Raw genomic sequence first — 25,022 nt, 5'->3', positions numbered from 1 at the left:
AAAAAATGAAAGGAGATGGGGGTCTAGTTTAGAGGTAGATTGTCCCCAGCTTAAGTTCCCAATACCAAAAAGGAAAAAAAGCTGGGCTTGGTAGTGTACACTTGTAATCACAGCACTCAGGAGGCTGAGATAAGAAGAGCTCAGGTTCTTGGCAGCCTCAGCTACTTAGTGAGGCCCTTTGCAACTTAGTGAGATCCTGTTTCAAAATAAAGAATAAAAAATAGGGCTGGGGATATAGCTTGGAGGTAGAATGGCCCTGGGTTCAATCTCCAGCACTACAAAAAAAAAAAAAAAAAAAAAGAACAAGGATGGAAGATTAGTATTATCTGGACACCTTTTCCAAATACAAGCTCTACCCATATTTAACCATAATTTAATGTAAGCATATTTAAATGAATTTGACTTCGGTGGAGTGATATTACTTTTCATATGTCATTTGTGTTATGTTTTGCCCTCGACAGGTACGGTTTCAGCATTGAACACTGTCAAGCAGCTCTGAGGATTTGTGATGGAGATTTGGGGGCATCACTAGAGCGTCTGCTCACCCAGTGTTTTTGGGAGGCCTTTGGAGAGAGGATGCGAGTCCCCAGGGCAGCCGTCCTCATGAGCCTGGATGAGTGTGTGGAGCAGAGGCAGGAAGAGGCGCTTGCTCTCAAGTCAATCTGTGGAGAGAAGTTCATAGAAAGAATTCAGGGCAGAGTCTGGACCATTGGACTGGAACTGGAGTATTTGACAAGTAAATTCAGCAAGTCCAAGCAAAAGGAAAGCAAAAATGTTCAAGACACTCCACCTGAAACCTGTAAATTTTACCTGAAAGGAAATTGTAAATTTGGATCAAAATGCAAATTCAAACATGAAGTGCCTCCAAATCAAATTGTTGGGAGAGCAGAAAAAATTGTAGATGATTCTCATCTCAGTGCTAATGAAGATACATCTTTTTTATACGAGCTTGAAATTCGATTTTCTAAAGACCACAAATACCCCTATCAAGCTCCTCTGGTGGCATTTTACTCCACCAATGAGAATCTACCTCTGGCTTGTCGTTTACATATTTCTGAGTTCCTTTATGGCAAAGCTCTGACATATGCGGAAACCTCAGAACCTGTTGTGTATTCTTTGATAACCCTATTAGAGGAAGAATCAGAAATTGTCAAGCTACTAACAAATACCCATCACAAGTATAGTGTCCCTCCTGTGAACTTTCTGTCCTCTGGGACCAGAATAAATAATCCTGCCTATCGAAAATCAGTGATTCCAAATCATGCTGTTTCATATCAAATTTCAGGAGGTAAGATATTAAGGTGGGGGGATAGCATTCAAAATGATAGATTTAGAAGTCAAAACTTCTGTAGGGAGTATTGGGGCTTACCTGTAATCCTCCTACTTGGGAGGCTGAAACAGAAGGGTCTCAGGTTCATGGCCAGCAATTTAGTGAGGCCCTGTTTCAGTTTTTTTTATTTATTATTATTATTATTTTTTTTTTTTTTTTTTTTTTTGCAGGTCTGGGGATGATGGAACCCAGGGGCATTCGACCTCTGAGCTACACCCCTCTGCCCTATTTTTTATTCTTTATTTTGAAACAGGGTCTCACTGAGTTGCAGAGGTCCTCACTAAGTAGCTGAGGCTGTCCATGAACTGTGATCCTCCAGTCTCAGCCTCCCGAATGCTGGGATTACAAGCGTGCGCCACCTCGCCCGGCTCTGATTCAAAATTTTTTAAAGGCTGGTATAGAGGCACATGCCTGTAATCTCAGTACTTGGGAGGATGAAACAGAAGGGTTGCAAGTTTGAGGACAACCTTAGTAAGTAGTGAGACTCTCATCGACCTAGTGAGACATTGTTTTGAAATAAAAATTAAAATTGGGTGAGTCTGGGGATGGAACCCAGGAGCATTCGACCCCTGAGCTACACCCCCTGCCCTAGTTTTTTTATTCTTTTTTCATTTGAAACAGGGTCTCACTAAGTTGTGGACGGCCTCACTAAGTAGCTGAGGCTGTCTGTGAACCACAATCCACAGCCTCAGTTACTTAGTGAGGCTGCAACTCAGTGAGACCCTGTTCAAAATAAAGAATAAAAAATAGGGCTGGTTGTGTAGCTTAGAGGTAGAATACCTCTGGGTTCCATCCCTAGTAATGCAAAAAAAGTATATAATTCTGTAGTTTTATTATATTATACAAAGTTGTGCATCCATGGCCACTATCTAATTCCAGAATATTGTCATTTATCCTAAAATGAAAACCTGTGGTTATTAGCAGTCCTTTCACATTATCCTCTCCCAGACAGCGCTAACCTACAGCCTATCTCTATAGATTTGCTTGTTTGAGACATTTCTTTTTTTTCTTTTCTTTTTTTTTTTTTTTGGTGGTACTAGGGTTCCTGGAAGCCCGTCTACCTCCGGGCTACACTCCCAGACCTATTTTATACTTTTTTTAAATTTGGAAACAGGGTCTCTTAAACCAGCATGGCTGGCTTCAAACCTGCGCGATCCTCCTGTCTCTGCCTCCCAAGCGCAGGGATTACAAGCGTGCGCCACCGCGCCCGGCGAGACATTTCTTAGACATGGAATTATAGTGTGGCTCTTTGAGACTGAGTTCTCTCTCTTGCTATACTGTTTTCAGGTTCATGTGTGTCATAGCATGTCCTTTTGATTCCTTTTTATTATGTTCCTTCATAATATACATAGCACACTTTATCAGTCCATCATTTGACAGATATTTGGATTGTTTTATTTTGTTGAATTTGGGGGAGACTTGCAGATAGTTGAACTATTCCGTGTTAATTGCTGATAATTCTTTGTTTTCATTTTGATTTAACAAAACCACTTCTACTTGAATAGCTTATTTGAGCTGGATGCAGTGGTGCACACCTACAGTCTCAGTACTTAGGAGTCTGAAACCAGAGCATCTCAGGTTTGAGCTCAGCAATAGCAACTTAGCAAAATCCTTAGCAACTTAGTGAGATCTTGTTTCAAAATAAAAAATAATTAGTTAATATTTAAAAAGAGCTGGGAATGTAGAATGCCCCTGGATTCAATTCCTAATGCTGAAAAAAAAATTTTAAAGAAAAGTTTACTTAAAAATGCGTTTTAAGTTCTTTAGCAATAGGAGTATTCAAATAAAATGCTATGCCTTATTCAAGTTTCAGCTTTTCCTCTATTTTATGATTTTGTTGTTGTTAGGCATTGACTTTCCCTCTTCGTTAAAGGAAAGGCTAATTGATAGTGCTTCCTTTTATTCCCTTCAAGTTGAAAAAGAATTAGAAACTGAAGAGGAGGCAGATGAGGATGAAGGTCCTGCACCAGTTATGGTGGAGAAGGAAAGCTACGTGAACCTTAAGAAAAAGATTTCCAAAAGATACGACTGGCAGGCAAAGTCAGTACGTGCGGAAAATGATAAAATTTGCAAGCAATTTCGAATGAAGCAGGTAGGTATGCTAAGAGGTGCACTGCCATTCCTTCCTTATGTCTGGATGGAAGCAATAGGGATTAGGCAGCTTTGGCTACCTTCTCTCATTTCTTTTTGGTTCTTTTTCATAAGTGGTTAAAGTTTCTACGTGCCTTAACGAACTTGGGTGCACATGCTAGGTGGTTTTGGAAAACCCTACAGTTGGTAAATATCAAACATACATGTATACCAAATATTCTCAGAAATGCCTTTAGTACTCTGATAGACAATATGCTTTGTGAAAATATTAATACTGAAAAGTAATCAGAAAATCAGTGTGTAGAAGGATAGAGAGGAACTCAGAGCATATTTCAAAGGCTCACAGGATAAGTAATGTGTCAAAGGTCACAGATATAGTAAGTGGCCAAACGGACTCAAGCCAGATCTTCTAAAGCCCGTGTTGGTTTTACTCTATTCCCATGAAGATTATTTTAAAAGAAACTAAGTAAACTATGAAGATACAGTTGAGTGTGCAACAGTGAATTGTTTAATCAGTTTAAAGGTTGAATTAAATATTAAGAGCCCTTCAGTTCTGTGATTCTGATTTTTTTTTTTCCCCAGTACTGGGGATGGAACCCAGAGGCATTCTCCGAGCTATACCCCAGCCCTATATTTTTAATCCTTTTTATATTTGTTCTTTCTTTTTTTTATTTTGTGGTACTGGGGATGGAACCCAGGGGCTTTTCTACCTCTGGGATATACTCTCAGGCCTATTTTATACTTTATTTGGAAACAGGATCTCACTAAGTTGCTGAGAGCCTCACTAAGTAGCAGAGGCTGGCTTTGAACCTGTGCGATCCTCCTGTCTCCGCCTCCCAAGTGCTGAGATTACAAGCATGCACCACCATGCCTGGCTAATCCTTCTAATATTTGAAACAGAGTCTCAGAAAATCAACTGGGTATGGTGGCGCATGCTTGTAATTCCAGTACTTGAAGGCTGAGACAGGATGATTGTGGTTCTCAGACAGTCTAAGCTACTTAGTGAGACCTTCCACAACTTAGTGAAACCCTGTTTCAAAAATAATGAATAGCTCGGCATGGTGGCGCACACTTGTAATCCCCGCCCTTGGGAGCTGAAACAGGAGGATCGCACAGGTTCGAAACCAGCCTCAGCTACTTAGTGAGGATATTGGAAACTTGGTGAGACCCTGTTTCCAAATAAAATATTAAATAGGTCTGGGAGCATACTTGGAGGGTAGAAAGCCTCTGGGTTCCACCCCCAGTACCACCAAAAAAAAAAAAAAAAGACTAAAAAATAGGGTTGAGGTGTAGCTCAGAGGTAGCATGCCCTGGGTTCAATCCCTAGTAACACACACACACACACACACACACACACACACACACGTATAGAAAAATCACACCATAAATAATAAGATGGTAGAGACAAAAATTACATAGTTTAATTTGTGTGATAAATTTATTTGATAAAATTATATGCAGGAAATGCCATGTTGATACAGATTTATTTATTTATTTATTTATTTTGAGAAGAGGGTCTTACTGTGTTGCTCAGGCTGGTCTTGAACCTCTGGACTAAAGCAATCCATACTCTTCAGCCTCCAAAGTACCTAGGACTACAAGTGTACACTCCTGTGCTGGTTTAATATAAATTATTTTTTTAATTTTTTTTTTTTTGTGGTACTGGGGATTAAATCCACAGACGTTCTACCTCCAAGCTATACCCACAGCCCTTGTTTTAATTTTTTGTTTTGAAACAGGGTCTCACTAGGTTACTGAGAGTCTAATTAAGTTGCTGAGGCTAGTTTTGAACTTGCAATCCTCCTGTCTCAGCCTCCCAAATACTGAGAATACAGGCATGCACCAAAATACCTGGCTAGTATAAATTTTTATATTGTTCAAAAGTATAGCCATATATTTGTGTTTGTGTGTATGTGTGGTTTTGAATATTGAACCCAGAGCCATTCTACCTCCAAGCTACACCCCCAGCCTTATTTTATTTTGAAACAAGGTCTCACTTGGTTGCTGAGAGTCTTACTACTTGCTAAGGCTGTCCTCAAACCTGCAATCCTTCTATCTCAACTTTCCAAATACTTTGAGTACAAGCATGTACTACCACACTCAGCTAAATATTTTTAATTGACACACATATATTTATGGGGTACAGTGTGACATTTCAATACATGTATATAATATGTAATAATCCGATTAGGGAAATGGGCATATCTACCCCCTTGTTTACCATTCCTTTGTGTTGGGAACATTCAAAATCCTCTCTACTAGCTATTTTAAAATATATAACTAATTGTTTTCAACCATATTTACTCTACTATGCTATAGAACATTAGAATTTATTCCTCCTATCCAGCTGTGCCCCTGTACCCATTAACAGTCCTCTGTCCATCTCTTCTTGCCCCATAATTTTAACATATAATATAGTGTTTATAAAACTAGCCATTAGATATGAAGCTGATTAGCATAGTTGTAGTGATTGGCCAAAAAACTCTTTAGCAAGTGCTATTACTGATTTAGGAAAAATCTGATATTGTATATAGCTGTGTTGTCCACTATGGTAGTTTCTAGCTACATTTGGCTATTTAATTAAATTAATTAATTTATTTTTTGCAGGTCTGGGGATGGAACTTAGGGGCATTTGATCTCTGAGCTATACCCCCTGCCCTATTTTTTATTCTTTATTTTGAAACCGGGTCTCACTGAGTTGCAGAGGGCCTCACTAAGTAGCTGCGGCTGTCCACGAACCACGATCCTCCAGTTTCAGCCTCCCAAATGCTGGGATTACAAGTGTGTGCCACCACGCCCGTCTTTGGCTATTTAATTTTAAATTGATTCATTTAAAAGGAGTGGTAGCACATGCCTCTACTCCCAGTACTTGGGAGGCTGGGTCAGAAAGATTGTAGCTTTGAAATTTTTTCAAACCTACAATCCTTGCCAGCTCAGCAACTTAGCAAGACCCTGTTTGTAAATAAAAAATATAATCGAGATGGGGAAAGATATTTCAATGTATGCAGACATAGAAAAACTATGCAGATTCTGCAGCTTCCTCTGGTTGGTTCTCTAAGCAACCATCCTCTAGCTAAAGTTATCTACATCCAGTCCCAACAAGTTTCTGCAGTCTCTGTCTCAGAACATATTTTTAAAGAGGGCAGAAAGGGTGTCTAAGTGTGAGATTTTGGACTCAGAGTTGGGAAGGGTGATTAAAAGGAACTCAAATGATGCTTTATCCTTGATTTTATTAGGCTTCCAGACAGTTTCAATCAGTTCTGCAAGAACGGCAGTCACTCCCTGCTTGGGAAGAAAGAGAAACCATCCTTAAATTGTTGAGCAAGCACCAAGTGGTTGTCATAAGTGGTATGACTGGGTAAGAAAGTAATTCATAATTCAGCTTCCATCAATAAGTAGGCTATGTACACTGGTTAACCAATTCTACTTATTTATTGTTTTTTTTTTATTTTACATTCTTTTTGTTGGTGCATTGTATTTATACATCAGCCTCCCAAATGCTGGGATTACAAGCGTGCACCACCATGCCCGGCCTAATCTTTATTTTTGAAACAAGGTCTCACTAAGTTGTGGAGGGCCTCACTAAGTAGCTGATGCTGGCTGTGAACCTGTGATTGTCCTTTCTCAGCCTCCCAACCATTGGGATTACAAGCGTATACCACCAAGCCTGGGTTTAATTCAGTTCTGTATTCAGTAGTACAGTTTAAGCCAGGCATGATGGTACATACCTGTAATCCTAGTACTTGGGAGGCTGAGACAAGAGGATCAAAAAATATAATCAGTAGCCAGGCATGGTGGTGCCTGTAATCCCAGTACTTGGGAGGCTTGAGACAAAGATCACAGGCTTGAGGTCAGCTTCAGCTACTTAGCAAGACCTGTTTCAAAATACAAAATAAAATAGGGTTGGAGGTGTAGCTCAAAGGTAGAATGCCCCTGCGTTTAATCCCCAGTACCACACACAAAAAAAAGTATAACCAGAGCTAGGCGTGGTGGCACATTGCTAGTACCACTCAGAAAAAAAGTATAATCAGTAGCTATATTCCCTTTCTTTACGATTCGTGTGTAGAGTTCACATTCCTAGAGGCACAATAGACCTTCATCTGATGTCTGTTTAATAGTCTCAAATTTATAAGTGATATTAAACTATTATTTGGTTGTCCTTTTCATCTGAGTGCTAATTCCTAGAATTTACTAGTGGCTGGTTTTACTTATTTATTGTGTGTGTGTGTGTGTGTGTGTGATACTGGAGACTGAACCCAGGGGCATTCTGCCTCTGAGCTACACACCCAGTCCTATTTTATTGTTTATTTTAAAACAGAATCGCACCAAGTTGCAGAGGACCTCACTAAGTAGCTGAGGCTGGCTGTGAGGCTGGCTGTGAACTGCCATCCTCTGTTCTCAGCCTCCCAAGTATGGGGATTACAAGCATGCACCACCACACCCAGCTCTAATGGGTGGTTTCAGAAGGTAGATGAAACCAAACCACATTTATTCTAATTAGTTTTATCGCTTTCCTCATTGCCTGTGATTGCTTTGTTAACTAGCCCTTGAAAACTTCATTTTAGGACTCATTTGTTTTGACATGCAGATGTGGGAAAACCACACAGATTCCACAGTTTATTCTGGATGATTCTCTGAGCGGGCCTCCTGAGAAGGTGGCTAACATCATCTGTACCCAACCCCGACGCATCTCCGCCATCTCTGTTGCTGAACGCGTTGCTAAGGAACGAGCAGAAAGGGTGGGGCTGACTGTGGGATACCAGATTCGGCTGGAAAGTGTCAAGGTTTGTATGCTCTGCTCATTTCTGGGTAGCCCAATTAAGAATGAAGAGTTTTGGGATTTGGAGATTCATGGACAATTAGGGATATACACTTTGTGTGTGTGTGTGTGAGACTGGGGATGGAACCCAGGGGCATTCTACCTCCAAGCTACACCCTTAGCCCCAATTTTTTTTTTTTTTTTAAATAAGGTCTCAATAAGTTGCAAAGGGCCTCACCAAGTAGCTGAGGCTGGGCGCAAACTTGTAATCCTTCTGTCTCAGCCTCCCAAGTTCTAGGATTACAAGCTTGCACCACTGCACCTGGCAGGATATACATTTTAAGTTTATCTGTGTATTTATTTTTGTGTGTTACTAGGATTGAACCTAGGGGCATTCTACCTCTGACCTACACCTCCCACCCCTATTTTATATCCTTAATTTTGAAACAGGGTTTCACTAATTTGCATGGGACCTCACTAAATTGCTGAAGCTGCTGCAAAACTGCAGTCCTCCTGTCTCAGCCTCCCAAGTACTGGGATTACAAGTGTGCACTACCACACCCAGTTTACTTTCAGTTTATTGTAATTTAGTAACCACCATCACTAGGGCAGAAGTCCCATTAGATATATTTTGGTATAATGTCAATCTCAGTACTCTGTATTAAAAAGAAAGGAGATGGGAAGGTTGGGGAGGGGCTACCAAGTGTATGTCACTGTCAACATTTACATATGATGTGAGACTATAATACACCAATAAAAGCATATTTAAAAAATAAATATTTTAGACAGGTGTGGTGGCGCACGCTTGTAATCCCAGCACTTGGGAGGCTGAGACAGGAAGATCGCACAGGTTTGAAGCCAGCCTCAGCTACTTAGGCTCTCAGCAACTTAGTGAGACCTTGTTTCCAAATTTAAAAGAAAAAAAGTTTTGGTACAAGAATTCTTAATTGATTGTACCAAATTTCCTTTATTAAAGCTTTTTATTTTATTTTATTTTATTTTATTTTTGTGGTACTGGGGGTAGAACCCAGGTGCTTTTCTACCTCCAGGCCATACTCCTAGACCTATTTTATATTTTATTTGGAAACAGGGTCTCACTAAATTGCTGAGAGCCTCACTAAGTAGCTGAGGCTGGCTTTGAACCTGTGCGATCCTCCTGTCTCAGCCTCCCAAGTGCTGGGATTACAAGTGTGCGCCACCACGCACACCTGGTTAAAGCCTTTTATTTTATATTTAGCAAAGTGATTTAGTAAATGCTCTTGAACCTGGAACAGATTTGGAATTGATTTTATTACTCAGATATGGTGATACACACCTCTAATCCCAGAATTTCGGAAGCTGAGACAGGAGGATCACAGGTTCAGGGCCTACCTCAGCAACAGAGCAAAACCTTATTTCAAAATAAAAAAGTAAAAAGGGTAGAATGTGCCAGGCATGGTTACACACACCTATAATCCCAGTACTTGGGAAGCTAGAATAGGAGGATTTCAAGTTCAAAGCCAGCCTCAGCACTTTATTTATTTATTTATTTATTTATTTATTTGTTTATTTTGGTGGTAGTGGAGGTGGAACCCAGAGGCTTTTACCTTCAGACTATACTCCCAGACCTATTTTTTATATTTTATTTGGAAACAGGGTTTCATTAAATTGCTGAGAGCCTCACTAAGTAGCTGAGGCTGGCTTCGAACCTGTGCGATCCTCCTGTCTCAGCCTCCCAAGTGCACGCCACCATGCCTGGCTCGGCCTCAGCAATTTAGCAAGACTCTCAGCAACCTAGTGAGACCCTTTTTCAATACAAAAATTAAAATGGCTTGGAGGTAGAATGCCCCAGGATTCAATCCTCAACTCACACACACACCACACACACACACACACCACACACACACACACACACACACACACACACACACACACAGAATGTCCTCAGGTTCAATCCCCAGTACCAAAATAAAGAGTTGATTTTAATCTCCACTCACTTTTTAAATGGTTTATGATTTTGAATGCTTCTTCTGAGAATCTTAAACTTAAATTTTTGATAGGAAGCAGAAAAGGCTTCAGTGTTGTCTCCAGTAAGATACTATACATCTATTACTGTTTCATATTAAGTGGAACTGATGGTGCCCTCAGTACGCTTTTCCTTATCCATTCAGAATGACTTGCCAGTGAATGTCTTTTTCAAAAATTGTATCGGTGCTTGATATTTCCCTCGTGTGTAAGTCTGCAGCCACCAGACTGCTCTACTGCACCACGGGGGTGCTGCTGAGGAGGCTGGAAGGAGACACCGCTCTGCAAGGAGTCACCCACATCATCGTTGATGAAGTTCACGAGAGAACAGAGGAGAGGTAAGGAGAAGGCTTTCCCAGCGAACACTCCCACACGCAGGCAAAATGAAGACGTGGCTGGAAAAAGTAAGTTAGAGAAGAGAGACCACTTGCTTTCTTTTTTGGTACTGGGGCGTTCTACCTCTGAGCTACACCCCTAACCTTATTTTATTTATTTGGAAACAGGATCTCACTAAGTTGAAGAGGGCCTCACTAAGTTCCTAGGCTGGCCGCAAACCTGCGATCCTTCTGTCTCAGCCTCCCACGTATTGGGATTACTGGTGTCCACCACCATGCCCGACTAGGAATGCTTTCTTGGTGCACAGGGTCTGTAACATGTGCTCATCACTAGGAGAGCCTTTTTTTTTTTTTTTTTTTTTTTTTTTGGTGGTACTGGGGATGGAACCCAGGGGGTTTCCACCTCTGGGCTACACCTCCAGACCTATTTCTTATATTTGATTTGGAAACAGGGTCTCACTACATTGCTGAGAGCCTCACTAAGTAGCTGAGGCTGGCTTCGAACCTGCACGATCCTCCTGTCTCAGCCTCCCAAGTAAAAGAAGAGCCTTTCTATTGAACTAGGAGGGATACTTCTGACCCTTCTGGACATCATACTAGGCTAAACACTATGCTCTGTAGGAATAACAGATGTGACACATGCTATTCCTGATGGATTGATTAGTCTGCGCTTCCTTTTTTGTTCTGTTTGGTCATTCAGTCAACATTCATTCATAGACTTTTTTTTATTGAGCCCGTGTAAAGTGCCAAGTGAGAGGAATATAATGATGACTAGGCATGAACAGTTTTCCTCTTCTCTCTTACAGTCTGATAGGGAAACAAAAATTATGAACAAGTAAATAATCTTAAAAGTAACGACACATTGGAGTTAGTACTATGAAGGAATTCCAGGATGCTGTGATTGGAGTGGGGGACTCATAGATGGGCAGATATCACACCTCTGAAGAAGTGATATTTAAATTGAAGACTGAACTGTGCGGGACAGGCCTGTGTGACAAATGGGGCAAGGACCACGTGTATGTAGATTCCGCAGCGGTCAAAGGAAGTGTGTGGCTGGTGTGTAGCAAATGAGAGGGGAGGAAGCAGGAGCCAGGTTTCCTTTTTATTTTTTTATTTTTTTATTTTTATTTTTTTTATTTTCTTAGTACTGGGGATGAAACCCAGGGACATTCTACCTCTGAGCTACACCCTCAGCCCTTTTTTTTATTCTTCATTTTGAAACAAATGGCCTCAAAGGAGAGCTGTGTCTCCTTCTATCTCTTAGGCCCCTCCTTCTAGGCCTCATTTTGCAAAGGGCCTCACTAAGTAGCTGAGGCTGTTGGCAAACCAGGATCCTCCTGTCTCAGCCTCCAGAATGCTAGGATTACAAGCGTACGCCATGACACCCGAATTAGGAGCTAGGTTTTCCAGAGTCTTAGAAACCATGGCCAATAAAACACTTAGGTTTTGAGCTGGGTGTGATGGTACACACTTGTAATCCCAGCATTTGGGAGGCTGAGACAGGAGGATTGGGGTTCGAGGACAGCCTTAGCTACTTAGGTCCTTTGCAACTCAGTAAGACTCTGTTTCAAAATGAAAAATAGGGCTGGAGTGTAGCTCAAAGATGGAATGCCCCTGGATTCCATCCCCAGTACTGAAAAAAAAAGGGGGGGTTTTTACCTTAAAAAAAGGAATTAGAAGTTAATAAAGAGCTAACACCTAAAATTAAAATTCTCAGTATCTGGCTGAGAGTGGTGGCATATACTTGTAGTACCAGTACTTGGGAGGTGAGACAGGAGGATCAGCCAGCTTCAGCTACTTAGTGAGGCTCTCCACAAACTAGTGAGACCCTGTTTCAAAATAAAGAATAAAATATAGGGTTGAGGGTGTAGCTTGGAGGTAGAATGGCCCTGTGTTCAATTCCCAGCACCATAAAAAAAAAAAACACCTTAGTATCTTAAATGCTGAGGAAGGGTCACAGAGAGAGAGAGCATCAATCAGAGTTTGTTATGTGGATCATGCCCTAGAGGGGTGGAGGGGAAAAACAGAAAAAGAAAAGAAAAAAGGACAAACATGCATGGCAGTGCAGGCCTATGATCCCAGTACTTTGGAGGCTGACAGAGGAGGATCACAGGTTTGAGGCCAGCCTCAGCAGCTTAGCAAGACCTTATTTCCAAATGAAAATAAAAGAAGTCTGGAGGTATAGCTCAGAGGTAGAGTGCTCCTGGGTTCAATCCCCAGTACAAAACAAACAAAAAAACCCAAACTGGATCTCTCGCTAAGTGGCTGAGATTCTTACTACATTGCTGAGGCTGTTCTTGAGCCTGCGATCCTCTTGTCTCAGCCTCCAAGTACTGAGATTACAGGTAGGCATCGCTGTACCTTGCTTGTTTTCATACCTTTTTTATTTTATACAAATGATAGGTACATTTTGTAAGTTAAAGGCTATTCATTGAGCACTTAGGATGTCCTGGGCATTGTTGTAGACACCAGAGTAGTAAACAAGTGGAACAAAATCCTCCCTGCAGTACTAACATTCTAATCGTTGAGGAAGCCCAGCAATAAATAAGCAGTGCAAGTAAGTAAAATACAGAGTTTAAAGCCGGGCGTGGTGGCGCACGCTTGTAATCCCAGCATTCGGGAGGCTGAGACAGGAGGATCGCAACTCACAGGCAGCCTCAGCTACTTAGTGAGGCCCTTTGCAACTCAGTGAGACCCTGTTTCAAAATGAAGAATAAAAAATTGGGCTGGTGGTGTAGCTCGGAGGTAGAATGCCCAACTTCCATCCCTAGTACCGAAAAAAAAAAATGCAGAGTTTATTAACAAGGAAAGATAAAGCAGGGAAAAGCCAATATGAAATTTGAAGAAGGGGTCATTTGAAATTTTAGATAGGGTAGCCATGAAGGCCTTGCTAAGAAGGTATCTTTTGAGTAAAGACTGGAAGGCAGGCAGGCAGTTTCCTCTGTGAATGCTGGAGAAGCCCCCTCAGGGATTAAAGATGCGGACGAGGCTCTGCGCAGCTGCAGGCCAGAGCTGAACCAGCAGGGGGCAGTAGGAGGTGCCACGCGCTTGCCTTGTTATTAAGGGCTCTGGTGACCTGCGATTGAAGGAATTTGAGCAGAATGGTAGCGCGTCATCAGATTAACATTTCAACTGAGTTACTTACTGACTGCACCGAGAATAGATTGCTGGAGGCAAGGGCTGGAGCAGACCAGACCCGGTGTTGCAGTTCTGCAATGCGTGTCATTCCACGTCATACTTTTTTTTCCCACTAACAATGTTTTCATATCATTACCTAAAGTTCTATCTTTGTCTTTTTCTTATTTAATCTTAGTCTTTTTTAAATTCTGTCTCATGTTATTCTATAGATTAGATGATAGAATATTTAGCTAGTTTTTGTTTTACTGTTACAAACAGTGCTATAATGCAAATCTCTGTGTATGCTTTTTTTTTTTTTTTAGAGTACTGGGAGTTGAACCCAGGGCCATTCTACCACTGAGCTACACCCCGAGTCCTATTTTTATTCTTTATTTTGAAATAGGGTCTCTCTCAGTTGCTGAGGGCCTCATCAAGTAGCTAAGACTGGCTGCAAACCTATGATCCTCCTATTTCAGCCTCCCAAGTACTGGGATTACAAGCGTTCTCCACTACACCCAGCCATGTGCCTTTTTGATACCTATAGATATCAAGAAATAGAACTGTTAACCGGGCATGGTGGTGCATGCTTGTAATCCCAGCATTTGGGAAGCTGAGACAGGAGGATAGTGGTTCACACCTAGCCTCAGCTACTTTGGGAGGCTCTGTGCCACTCAGTGAGATCCTGTTTCAAAAATAAAGAATAAAAATTTGGGCTGGGGGTGTAGCTCGGAGGTAGAACACTCCTGGGTTCTGTCCCCAGTACTGAAGGAAAAAAAAAAAGAAATAGAATGTTGAATTTGATGATAAATCCTACTGGTATTTTGATTAGTAATGTACTGAACTTAGTTTATTTGGGATAGAATTGATATCTTTTGTGTGTGTATGTGTGTGTATGGTACTGAGGATTGAACCCAGGGGCATTTTATGTCCAAACTACATCCCAACTCTTTATTTTTATTTTGAAACAGAGTCTAACTAAATTGCTGAATGTCTTGCTAACTTGCTGAGGCTGTCTTCGAACCTTCAATCCTCCTGTCTCAGCTTCCCAAGTACTGATATTACACGCATGCGCCCCCATGCCCAGCCAGGAATTTAAATCTTTATAATATTAGGTTTTCCCATCTAGGAACATGACATTTTTTTTCTATGAGTGTTTCAGTTTGTTTTCACATAGGTCTTATGATGCCTTGCTCCACATACATCAAAAACTATTCATAGCTAGGCATGGTGACACACGCTTGTAATCCCAATACTTGGGAGACTGAGACAGGAGGATCACAGGTTTGAAGCCAGCCTCAGCTACTTAGGCCCTCTACAATGTAGTGAGACCCCGTTTCAAAATAAAGAATTTTTAAAAACGAATCATTTTCACATAATGAATCTGTTGGATCTTAACATGTTTCTCATCTTTCTTTTATTTCCTCCAGTGACTTCTTGCTGCTGGTTTTGAAGGACATTGTGTTGCAGAGGCCCAATCTTCAAGTTATTCTAATGAGTGCGACTTTAGATGCTGAGCTATTTTCAGAATATTTCAATTCCTGCCCAGTTATTACTATACCAGGTATTAAAATGCATCTTAAGTGTATATAATTCTAATAAGCATATACAATCATTTAAAAGTTTATTTGAAGGCCAGGCGTGGTGGCACACGCTTGTAATCCCCGTGCTTGGGAGGCTGAGACAGGAGGATCCCACAGGTTCAAAGCCAGCCTCAGCTACTGAGTGAGGCTCTCAGCAACTTAGTGAGACCCTGTTTCCAAATAAAGTATAAAATAGGTCTGGGAGTATAGCCCAGAGGTAGAAAAGCCCCTGGGTTCCATCCCCAGTACCACACACAAAAAAAGATTGAGACATAAATTAATAGATATTCATACTTCTTTTTAGAGAAGTGATTCATTTATAATAAAGTCATAACTATATAATGCAATTGATAAGGAAGTAATATTATATTCATTTTTCAGGAGATTTCAATTTTGTGTATAACTTTTTTTTGTGTATGTGTGATACTGGGATTCCTGGAAGCCCTTCTACCTGTAGGCTACACTCCCAGGCCTATTTTTTATATTTTTATTTAGAAACAGGGTCTCTTAAGCCAGCATGGCTGGCTTCAAACCAGCGTGATCCTCCTATCTCCATCTCCCAAGTGCGGGGATTACAAGAGTGAGCCACCACACCCGGCGCTTGACTTTTTTTTTTTTTAAGTCTTTTAAGATTTCTAGCAAGCCAGGTGTGGTGGCGCACACTTGTAATCCCCGCGCTTGGGAGGCTGAGACAGGATGATCGTGCAGGTTCGAAGCCGGCCTCAGATGGCTTAAGAGACCCTGTTTCCAAATAAAATATAAAATAGGTCTGAGAGTACCCTGGAGGTAGAAGGCCCCTGGGTTCTATCCCCAGTACAACCAAAAAAAAAAAAAAAAAAAAAAAAATTTCTAGCATTTCATTTTGTATTATTTCTTTTTTTTTTTTTTATTGGTGCACTGTATTCATACATCATAGTAGGATACATACTTTTGTCGACATACATGCACACTTTTCCCAGTCAGCCCCCACCCAATCCCCACCCCATTCTCTCCCTATCCCTCCCTCCCATGCTTGGCTTAGTAGTTGACATCTAGTATTATGGCAATTTATCTAAAATTAAAAATGATAATCTCACATAACAGTTTCATTTGTCTGATACCAAGCTTTTGATGACTTAAAGATAACATTTCAATATTTCTTTTTGCTTTCTTTCTTACCAGAGAATATTTTTTTCTATTTTTTAGGTGAAACTATCATATGTTTATATATTTATTTTTCAGAAAAAAATCTATCCTAATATGGAATATGGAGTCTAGGTACCCAAAACGATCTTGAAAAAGAACAAAGCTAGAAGATATATATTTTCTGATTTCAAACCATATAAAGCTACAATAATTGAAACAGTGTAGTACTATTCTAAAGGCAGATATATAAACCATTGGAGTTAAATAAAAGCCTAGAGCTAAATTCTTCCCTATATTGTCAAGTTATTTTTGACAAGGTTTCCACGAACATTTGGTGGTAGAAATAATAATCTTTTAACTAAATATTGTTGAAAAATAATAATTACATGGAAAAGAATAAAATTGGACCCTTACCTAATCCTATATACAAATATTAACTCAAAATAGATAATAGACCTAAATATAAATCTTAAGACTATAAACTTTTAGGAGAAAATCTGGGTCATAAAACCTCACAACATTGAAATTGGCAGTGATTTCTTGGTTATGATTTCAATGGCACAGGCAACAGAGGAGTATACAGACTCCCTAAAAAAAAAAAAAAAAAATTGTATATCCAAAGACAATGTAAACAGAGTTAACAGTTACTAATAGAATGGGATAAAATATTTCCAATTGCTATATCTGAAGGTATATTAATATTCCAACTAGAAATCCTAAAAATTAACAACAATAAAGGCAAACAATACCATTTAGAGATAGGTAAAAGACTAACATAAATAATGAATCTCCACAGATAACCAATCTTAATTGTCTGTTGGATGGAAACTCTTGTTTCTCTGGTTCTGGTGTGTGTTACCTATTTCTTCTTTTTAGTTAATCTCTTTGAGTATTTTCTCTAGTGCTGGTTTTGAAGACATAAATTCCTTCAGTTTCTGTTTGTCATGGAAGCTTCTTATTTTTCCATCTAATTTGATAGAAAGTTTTGCTGGGTAGGAAATTTTTGGCTGGAAGTTGTTTTCTTTCAGAGTTTGGAATATGTTACTCCAAGCCCTTCTGGCTCTCATGACTTGGTTTTGGAAGTCTGGAGTGATTCTAATTGGTTTGCCTCTGAATGTCACTTGGCCCTTTGTTTTTGTTGCCTTTAAGATTCTCTGCTTGGCTTCCACATTGGTCATTTTGACAATTATGTGGCGTGGGGATCCTCTTCTCCGATCCTGTCTAAAGGGAGTTCTATAAGTTTCCTGGACCTTTGTATCAACCTCTTGCTCTATGTTTGGAAAATTTTCTGCTATTACTTCTTTGAAGAGATTGTTGATCCCTTTGGTTTCACTTTCTTTTCCCTCCTCTATTCCAATTATTCTTAGGTTAGCTCTCTTAAAATGGGCCCATATTTCTTCAATATCAGATTCCTGTTGTCGGATATTTTTTTCTAGATTAGAAACTATGAGTTCATTTTTGGATTGCTCATCTTCTAAGAGCGAGATTCTGTTCTCCATGTGTTCTAATCGGTTGTTTGTGCTTTGAATTGAGGCCTTTACTTCATTAATTGCATCCTTTATCTCTTTTTGGCTCTCTCTGAGTTCTTTTCGAAGCACCTCTATTATTTCTACAGTTTTTTTTCCTGATTTGATCTTCTAGAAATCTTTGATTTTCTGTTTTATCGGGTTCTGATGTTGTGGGGTTGTGGGCATTAATTGCTCCAGTATTATTCCTCTTTCCCATGATTTCCGATGTTTGTGCCTTCTCTGGGTTCTTCCCTTGGGTCACTATGACTTCCCTTAAGGTGTTCTGGATCTCGAGTCAGTAGTATCTCAGACCCCACTACTCCTTTACTGGGTTTTATCACAGAGTCTTCGACCCAGAGAGTCGATAGAGGCTGCTTTAGACTGTGGGGGGTGCCAGGTTGCACGTTCTCCTATGGTGTGATATCTCTGCCACCGCCCCTCCCCCACTGGGTCAAGTCCCAGGGAGTACAGTACTGGGATTTCTCCTCTGTGGCCCGCAATTTTACTCACTGTTCTTGAGTATGCAGATGTAGCTGTACTGGCCTCGCTGAATTCGCTGCTGCTGCCGCCGGTGGCAATATGGCGCCGCTGCTACGCCCTCGGCTATGGGGCTGGCGTTTTTCTTCTTGATTTTGATTTCTTCTGAATCCCTGCAGCGTGTGCTGAGCTCAGCCACTGGGAGCTTTAGATGCTCTCTGCGCGGAGAAATCCTGCCTGGCTGTTCCGCAGTGGCTCACCTCGGCTTGCTGTAGCCGTCCAGTGAATTCGCTGGTGCCGCCGGCAGTATGGCGCTGCTGCCGCCGGCCTTTTGTATTATTTCTTTGTTTTGTTTTTGTGGTCATGGGAATTAAACCCAAGGCCTTGTGTTACCTGACAAGTACTCTACCCTGAGCTATATTCCCAGCTCCTTCAATGTGTTTAACATCAAAATATGTGCTACTAGCTGGGCGTGGTGGTGCTGCACACTTGTAATCCCAGCATTTGGGAGACTGAGACACAAGGATCATGGTTCGAGGACAGCCTCCACTACTGAGTGAGGCCCTCCGCAACTCAGACCCTGTTTCAAAACAAAGAATAAAAAAATAGAGCTGGGGGTGTAGGTAGGAGGTAGAATGCCCCTGGGTTCCATCCCCAGTACTGCAATAATAGTAATAGTAATAATAATAATAATAATAATAATAATAATAATAATAATAAGTGTTGCCAGTGGTAATCTGTCATGAAGAGGGAAGGCATGTCTGTGGATAGCATATCTGTTTGTTTTCATTCTTAGAACTTTCTGCATAGAAGTCCACCCTAGGAGAAAATGAAGTTGGACATCCTGTTTTCTTGGGGTGCTTTTCGCAGTCACATTGTACAGTTTACCTGTCACCCTGGACTTTACTTCATCCCTCTGCAGTTGATTTCCAAAGGGGCAGTTTGGAAATACTGATGAAAAGTGATATAGTATTGTTTGTTCTAATGAGGGTGTTGACAGTAGATTTTATAAAGAAATGCTATGTTTGAGCTAGAATAACCTGTCAATGTTGGAGAGGGAGAATAGGAAAGATGTAACAGGTTTTTTAAAAAGTCATATTAGCAAATTATGATTTCTCTACTGGTTCACTTCTGTTTTCTTTCAGGAATCTATCCCTTACAATTTATATTATCAAAAACATTTTTTCTTTTTTTTTTGTGTGTGTGTGTGGCACTGGGGATGGAACTCAGGGGCATTCAACCTCCGAGCTATACCCTCGCCTTATTTTCATTCTTTATTTTGTAAACAGGGTCTCATTGAGCTGCAAAAGACCTCGCTAAGTAGCTGAGGCTGTCTGCAAACCGCGATCCTCCTGTCTCAGTCTCCTCCCAAATGCTGGGATTATAAGCGTGCGCCACCATGCCCGGCTATCATCAACATTTTTTAAGCCAGGAATGGTGGTATACATCTGTAATCCCAGTACTTGGGAAGCTGACACAGGAGGACCACAGATCCAAAGCCAGCCTCAGCAACTTAGTGAGATTTGAGCAATTTAGCAACTCTGTCTCCAAATAAAAAATAAAAAGGGCTAGGAGTGTAGCTTAGAGATAGAATGCCCCTGGATTCAAGCCCCAGTACCACAAAACAAAGAACAAAACTTTCTTTTTATAGTTCTAAGACCACAGAACAAATAGTACCTATTGTGCTAAACTTTAAGAGATATATATATATTCATATATGTGTGTACACATATGTATATATGTACACATGTATATGTATATAGTGTAAGATAAATAACATAATTTTATGGTAGCTATATACATATAACTATATCTATTTATATGTATATATTATTTCAAGAAAGCATTCTGAGGCCTTTCTATTTTACTTTGTTTTTCTAGGTCGAGCATTTCCTGTTGATCAGTTTTTTCTGGAAGATGCAATTGCTGTGACAAGGTAAAGAGGTGTTATTTAAGATTCAGTAAAAGTTTTTGGAAACAATTATCCGTGTTTGGTGGTGCACACTTGTAATCCCAGTACTTGGGAGGCTGAGACAGAAGGATCACAGGTTCAAAGCCAGTCTCAGGAACATAGTGAGACTGTCAGCAACTTAGGGAGACCCTGTTTCCAAATAAGAAAAGTAAAATAAAACAGGGCTGAGAGTGTAGCTCAGAGGTAGAAGCCCCCTGGGTTCCATCCCCAGTACACAAAAGAGAAAACAAACATTTTGTGGTACTGGAGGTGGAACCCAGAGGCTTTCTACCTCCGGGCTATACTCCCAGACCTATATATATATATATATATTTTACTTGGAAACAGAGTCTCACTAAGTTGCTGAAAGCCTCACTAAGTAGCTGAGGCTGGCTTCGAACCCGTGCGATCCTCCTGTCTCAGCCTCCCAAGCGCGGGGATTACAAGCGTGCGCCACCACACCTGGCTTAGTATAGGTCTTTTGTGTGTGTGTGTGTGTGTGTGTGTGTGGTACTGGAGTTCCCGGAAACCCTTCGACCTCCAGGCTATACTCCGAGACCTATTTTATATTTTAATTTGGAAACAGGGTCTCTTAAGCCAGCGCTGCTGGCTTCAAACTTGCGCGATCCTCCTGTCTCCACCTCCCAAGCACGGGGATTATAAGCATGCACCACTACGCCCGGCAACATAGGTCTTTTTAAGAGAAATCTCAGGTAGCTTGAGAGGTTAAACAGATTAAAAGAAGGAAGGAAGTAAAAAATTAAATACTTAAATTATCAAAAGATACTATGATACCACCTAAAACCTACTACCATGGCGGTAGTAGTAAGCTTAAGCCACAGCCAAGTTTCTAATGTGAGCTTTAGCAATTACGTAGCAGGGGCAAGTTTGCTGTGGTACATTGATCATTTGGGCCCAAGAGGTTATTTCACCAGGAAAAGGTCAAAACAGCTGAAGATAAAGCCAAATAGAAAGGAATAGGTACAAAGGAGGATCCAGGCTTCATGGTGAAGCAGGCAGTGATGGGGCAGGCTTCTCATGCTATACTTTTCTTCTAACTCTAACAATAGTTTTTTGGTTTTTCTTTTTTTCCTACCCATCCTTCAATATAGTGAGTTGTTTGGGTTTGTTTTCACTAGTTTTTAAGTTTCTGGAAAGAATATTTATCCTTACATACTACACCACCACTACCAGTTCCTTGCACAAAGTTGAATGAGCACATAACAGAGGTGAGTATTTTCACTCCTCACCAGTAGACCCACACACACAGACACCTTCTTTTGTCTTCCTCCTTCAGATATGTGTTGCAGGATGGGAGCCCATATATGCGCTCCATGAAACAGATCGCAAAGGAAAAACTGAAAGCAAGGCGCAACAGAACTGCATTTGAAGAAGTGGAGGAAGACCTGAGGCTGTCCCTGCACCTCCAGGATCAAGATTCTGTCAAAGACGCAGTGCCGGATCAACAGTTAGATTTTAAGCAGCTCCTGGCTCGCTATAAAGGTAATGTGCTTCCTGGGAGAATATTTTAATTAGGTCAAAGATTTCTAGTATTTTTCCCCACCATGATCCAGAAGAAGACAACTATAACTTATTTCAATTATAATGCCTTTAACTCATCAGTACAGTCTTTCTTGTTTTTTCTTCTCTTTTCTTTTCTTTTTTCTTTTTGGTACTAGGGATTGAACCCAGGGGCATTCTACCTCTGAGCTATACTCCCCAGCATATTTTATTTTGAAACAGGGTCTCGCTAAGTTACTGCACACTGCCTTGAACCTGCCATCCTCTTGCCTTAGCCTCCACATATTGAGATTAAAAGTATATGCCACTGTGCCCAGTTCATCAATAGAATCTTAAGTTGTTTTGTTTCTTGGTGCTGGGGGTTGACCCTCATGGCATTCTACCTCTGAGCTATACCCTTGGCCCTATTTTATTTTTTTTACTTTGAAATAGGGCCTCACTAAGTTGTAGAGGACCTCAAAGTCTGGCCACAAACCTGCAATCCTCCTATCTCAGCCTCCCAACTACTGGGATTACAAGTGTGCACCATCATGCCCAGTTTTCAATATAATCTTAAGCTTGAAAAAATATGAGGCTGAGACAGGAGGATCACAGGTTCACGGCCAGCCTCGGCTACTTAGTGAGGTCCTTTGCAGCTCAGTGAGACCCTGTTTCAAAATAAAGAATAAAGAATTAAAAAATAGGGCTGGGGGTGTAGTTTGGAGGTAGAATATTCCTGAGTTCCATCCCCAGTACCACACACACACACAAAAAAAAATAGGGCTGGGGATGGAGCTCAGAGGTAGAATGTCCCTGGGTTCAATCTCCAGCACTACAAAAAAAAAAAAAAATAGTGGTTCTGATACATATTTAAATCATATTATGCCAGGTGTGGTGGTACACACTTGTAATCCAACATTTGGGAGGCTGAGACAGGAGGATCATGGTTCGCAGACAGCCTCAGCTACTACTTGGTGAGGCCCTTGGCAACTCAGTGAGACCCTGTTTTGAAATAAAGAATAAAAAAAATATATGGCAGGGGGTGTAGCTCAGAGGTAGAATGCCCCTGGGTTCCATCCCTAGTACCAAAAAATTTTCAAAAATCATGTTATTGCTATATTTGCCAGTGAGGTTTTTTCTGATTATTAAAAAACGTGTTCATTAAAGAAAATTGGGGAGTACTAAAATCTAAATTATATTCATAAGCACTTTCTAACTTCTCATTTTGATGTGATTTCAAATTTATAGAAAAGCTCGCAAATCTTTTCAGTAAACTCATTTTTTTTTTTTTTTTTTTTTTTTTTTTGGTGGCACTAGGGTTCCTGGAAACCCTTCTACCTCCGGGCTACACTTCCAGACATATTTTATATTTTTTATTTCGAAACAGGGTCTCTTAAGCCAGCACGACTGGCTTCGAACCAGCACAATCCTCCTGTCTCCGCCTCCCAAGCACGGGGATTACACGCGTGCGCCACCATGCCTGGCAACTCATACCTTTTATACCAGTTTACCAATGACTTTGCTATGTCATTGGTTCTATGTGCATGTATGTATTTTTCCACCTGCATCTCTTGAGAGTAAGTTTTAGATGTGAATCCAACATCTTAATGTGTACTTCCTAAGAACAAGGACATTCTCTTGTGTAACTGTAGTACAGTGGTCAAAATGAAGAACACTGATGCTTTTTTTTAACCCACAGTCTATGTTCAAATTTTGCACCAGGCGTGGTGGTGCATGCTTGTAATCCCAGTACCTGAGAGGCTAAGACAGTTCAAAGCCAGGTTTAAAGCCAGGCTCAGCAACATAGGCTCTCAGAAACCTAGTGAGACAGCCAGGTATTGTGGCGCACGCTTGTAATCCCAGCATTTGGGAGGCTGAGAGAGGAGGATCGCGGTTCAAGGACAGCCTGTGCTACTTAGGCCCTTTGCAACTCAGTGAGACCCTGTTTCAGTCATTTCTAAGGAAGGAGAATAATGGTGTTGAAGTCAGAAAACATGTACTTGAGGCCAGCCTGGGCAACAACATAGTGAGACTCCATCTACAAGTAAATAGAATACAGTACAATAAAACAAAGCCGGGCTTGGTGGCCAGCTTGTAATCCTAGCATTTGGGAGGCTGCAACAGGAGGGTTGAGCAGGTTCAAAGCCAGCCTCAGCTACTTAGTGAGGCCCTTTGCAACTCAGTGAGACCCTGTTTCAAAAATAAAAGAATAAAAAATAGGGCTTAGGGTATCACTCAAAGGTAGAATGCCCCTGGGTTCCATCCCTAATACTGCAAAAAAAAAAAAAAAAAAAAGAATACAATAAAACAGAACAGAACCTATGATACTCCTGTCCCAGTCTCCCAAGTACTGGAATTACAGGCATGTGCCACCACGCCTACCTCAGATTTGTGATTTTAATTAATACATATCTAATATGGAGGGAAATATACCAAGTGATGTACATGTGGTGGTGCATGCTTATATTACTAGTACTTGGGAGGCTAAGACAGGAGGATGAAGGTTCGCGGCCAGCCTCAGCAATTTAGTGAGCCCCTTTGCAACTCAGTGAGACCCTGTTTCAAAACAGAGTATAAAATATAGGACTTAGAATATAGCTCAGACGTAGAATGCCCCTAAGTTCAATCCCCAGTACCACAAATTTAAAATTTTTTTTAAAACATGTACTTGGGAGGCTGAGACAGGAGGATCACAGGTTCAAAGCCAGCCTCAGCAACTTAGGTTGTCAGCTACTTAGTGAGACCCTGTTTCCAAATAAAAAGTTAACCAGGCATCATGGCACACATCTGTAATCCCAGTACTTGGGAGGCTGAGACAAGAGGATCATTAGTTCAAGGATAGCCTCAGCAAGTAATGAGACTCTCATGAACCTAGCAAGACCCTGTTTCAAAACACACACGCATGCGTGCGTGTGTGAGTGTGCGCATGCCAGGCATAGTGGTACACGCTTGTAGTCCCAGCACTTGGTAGGCTTAGACAGGAGGATCACAGGTTCATGGCCAGCCTCAACTACTTAGTGAGGCCCTCTGCAATTTAGTGAGACGCTGTTTCAAAATAAAGAAAAAAAATAGGGCTGGGGGTGTAGCTTGGAGGTAGAATGCCTCTGGGCTTAATTCCTAGTACTGAAAAAATAAGATTAAATAAATATAATAGGGCTACAGTGTAACTCACAGGTAGAATGCCCTTGGGTTCAATCTCTAGTACCACAAAAAATTAAAAAATAAAATAAAATAAGGTTGGGGTG

At 40.9% G+C, this 25,022-nt stretch overlaps 1 protein-coding gene across 3 annotated transcripts in view; it reads left to right on the top strand.

Moving 5' to 3' along the window:
- DHX57 (DExH-box helicase 57) overlaps window positions 1-25,022 on the top strand; it is a gene marked incomplete at both ends in the record, with an annotated part of 59,560 nt that overhangs the window by 9,754 nt on the left and 24,784 nt on the right. For all 3 annotated transcript variants that reach the window (XM_080710983.1, XM_080710982.1, XM_080710981.1), the window contains 8 exons: window positions 462-1,288; window positions 3,244-3,422; window positions 6,658-6,779; window positions 8,010-8,205; window positions 10,398-10,522; window positions 15,064-15,197; window positions 20,208-20,262; window positions 21,575-21,780. In XM_080710983.1, the coding sequence (XP_080567109.1) occupies window positions 462-1,288; window positions 3,244-3,422; window positions 6,658-6,779; window positions 8,010-8,205; window positions 10,398-10,522; window positions 15,064-15,197; window positions 20,208-20,262; window positions 21,575-21,780 (1,844 nt within the window). The remainder of the gene's footprint in view (window positions 1-461; window positions 1,289-3,243; window positions 3,423-6,657; window positions 6,780-8,009; window positions 8,206-10,397; window positions 10,523-15,063; window positions 15,198-20,207; window positions 20,263-21,574; window positions 21,781-25,022) is intronic.

This window comes from Muscardinus avellanarius (genome assembly GCF_963383645.1).
Source record: "Muscardinus avellanarius genome assembly, chromosome: 15".
Lineage (NCBI taxonomy): Eukaryota > Metazoa > Chordata > Mammalia > Rodentia > Gliridae > Muscardinus > Muscardinus avellanarius.
Note: the sequence above shows the minus strand (reverse complement) of the source record. Positions and strands in the feature narration are given on the sequence as shown.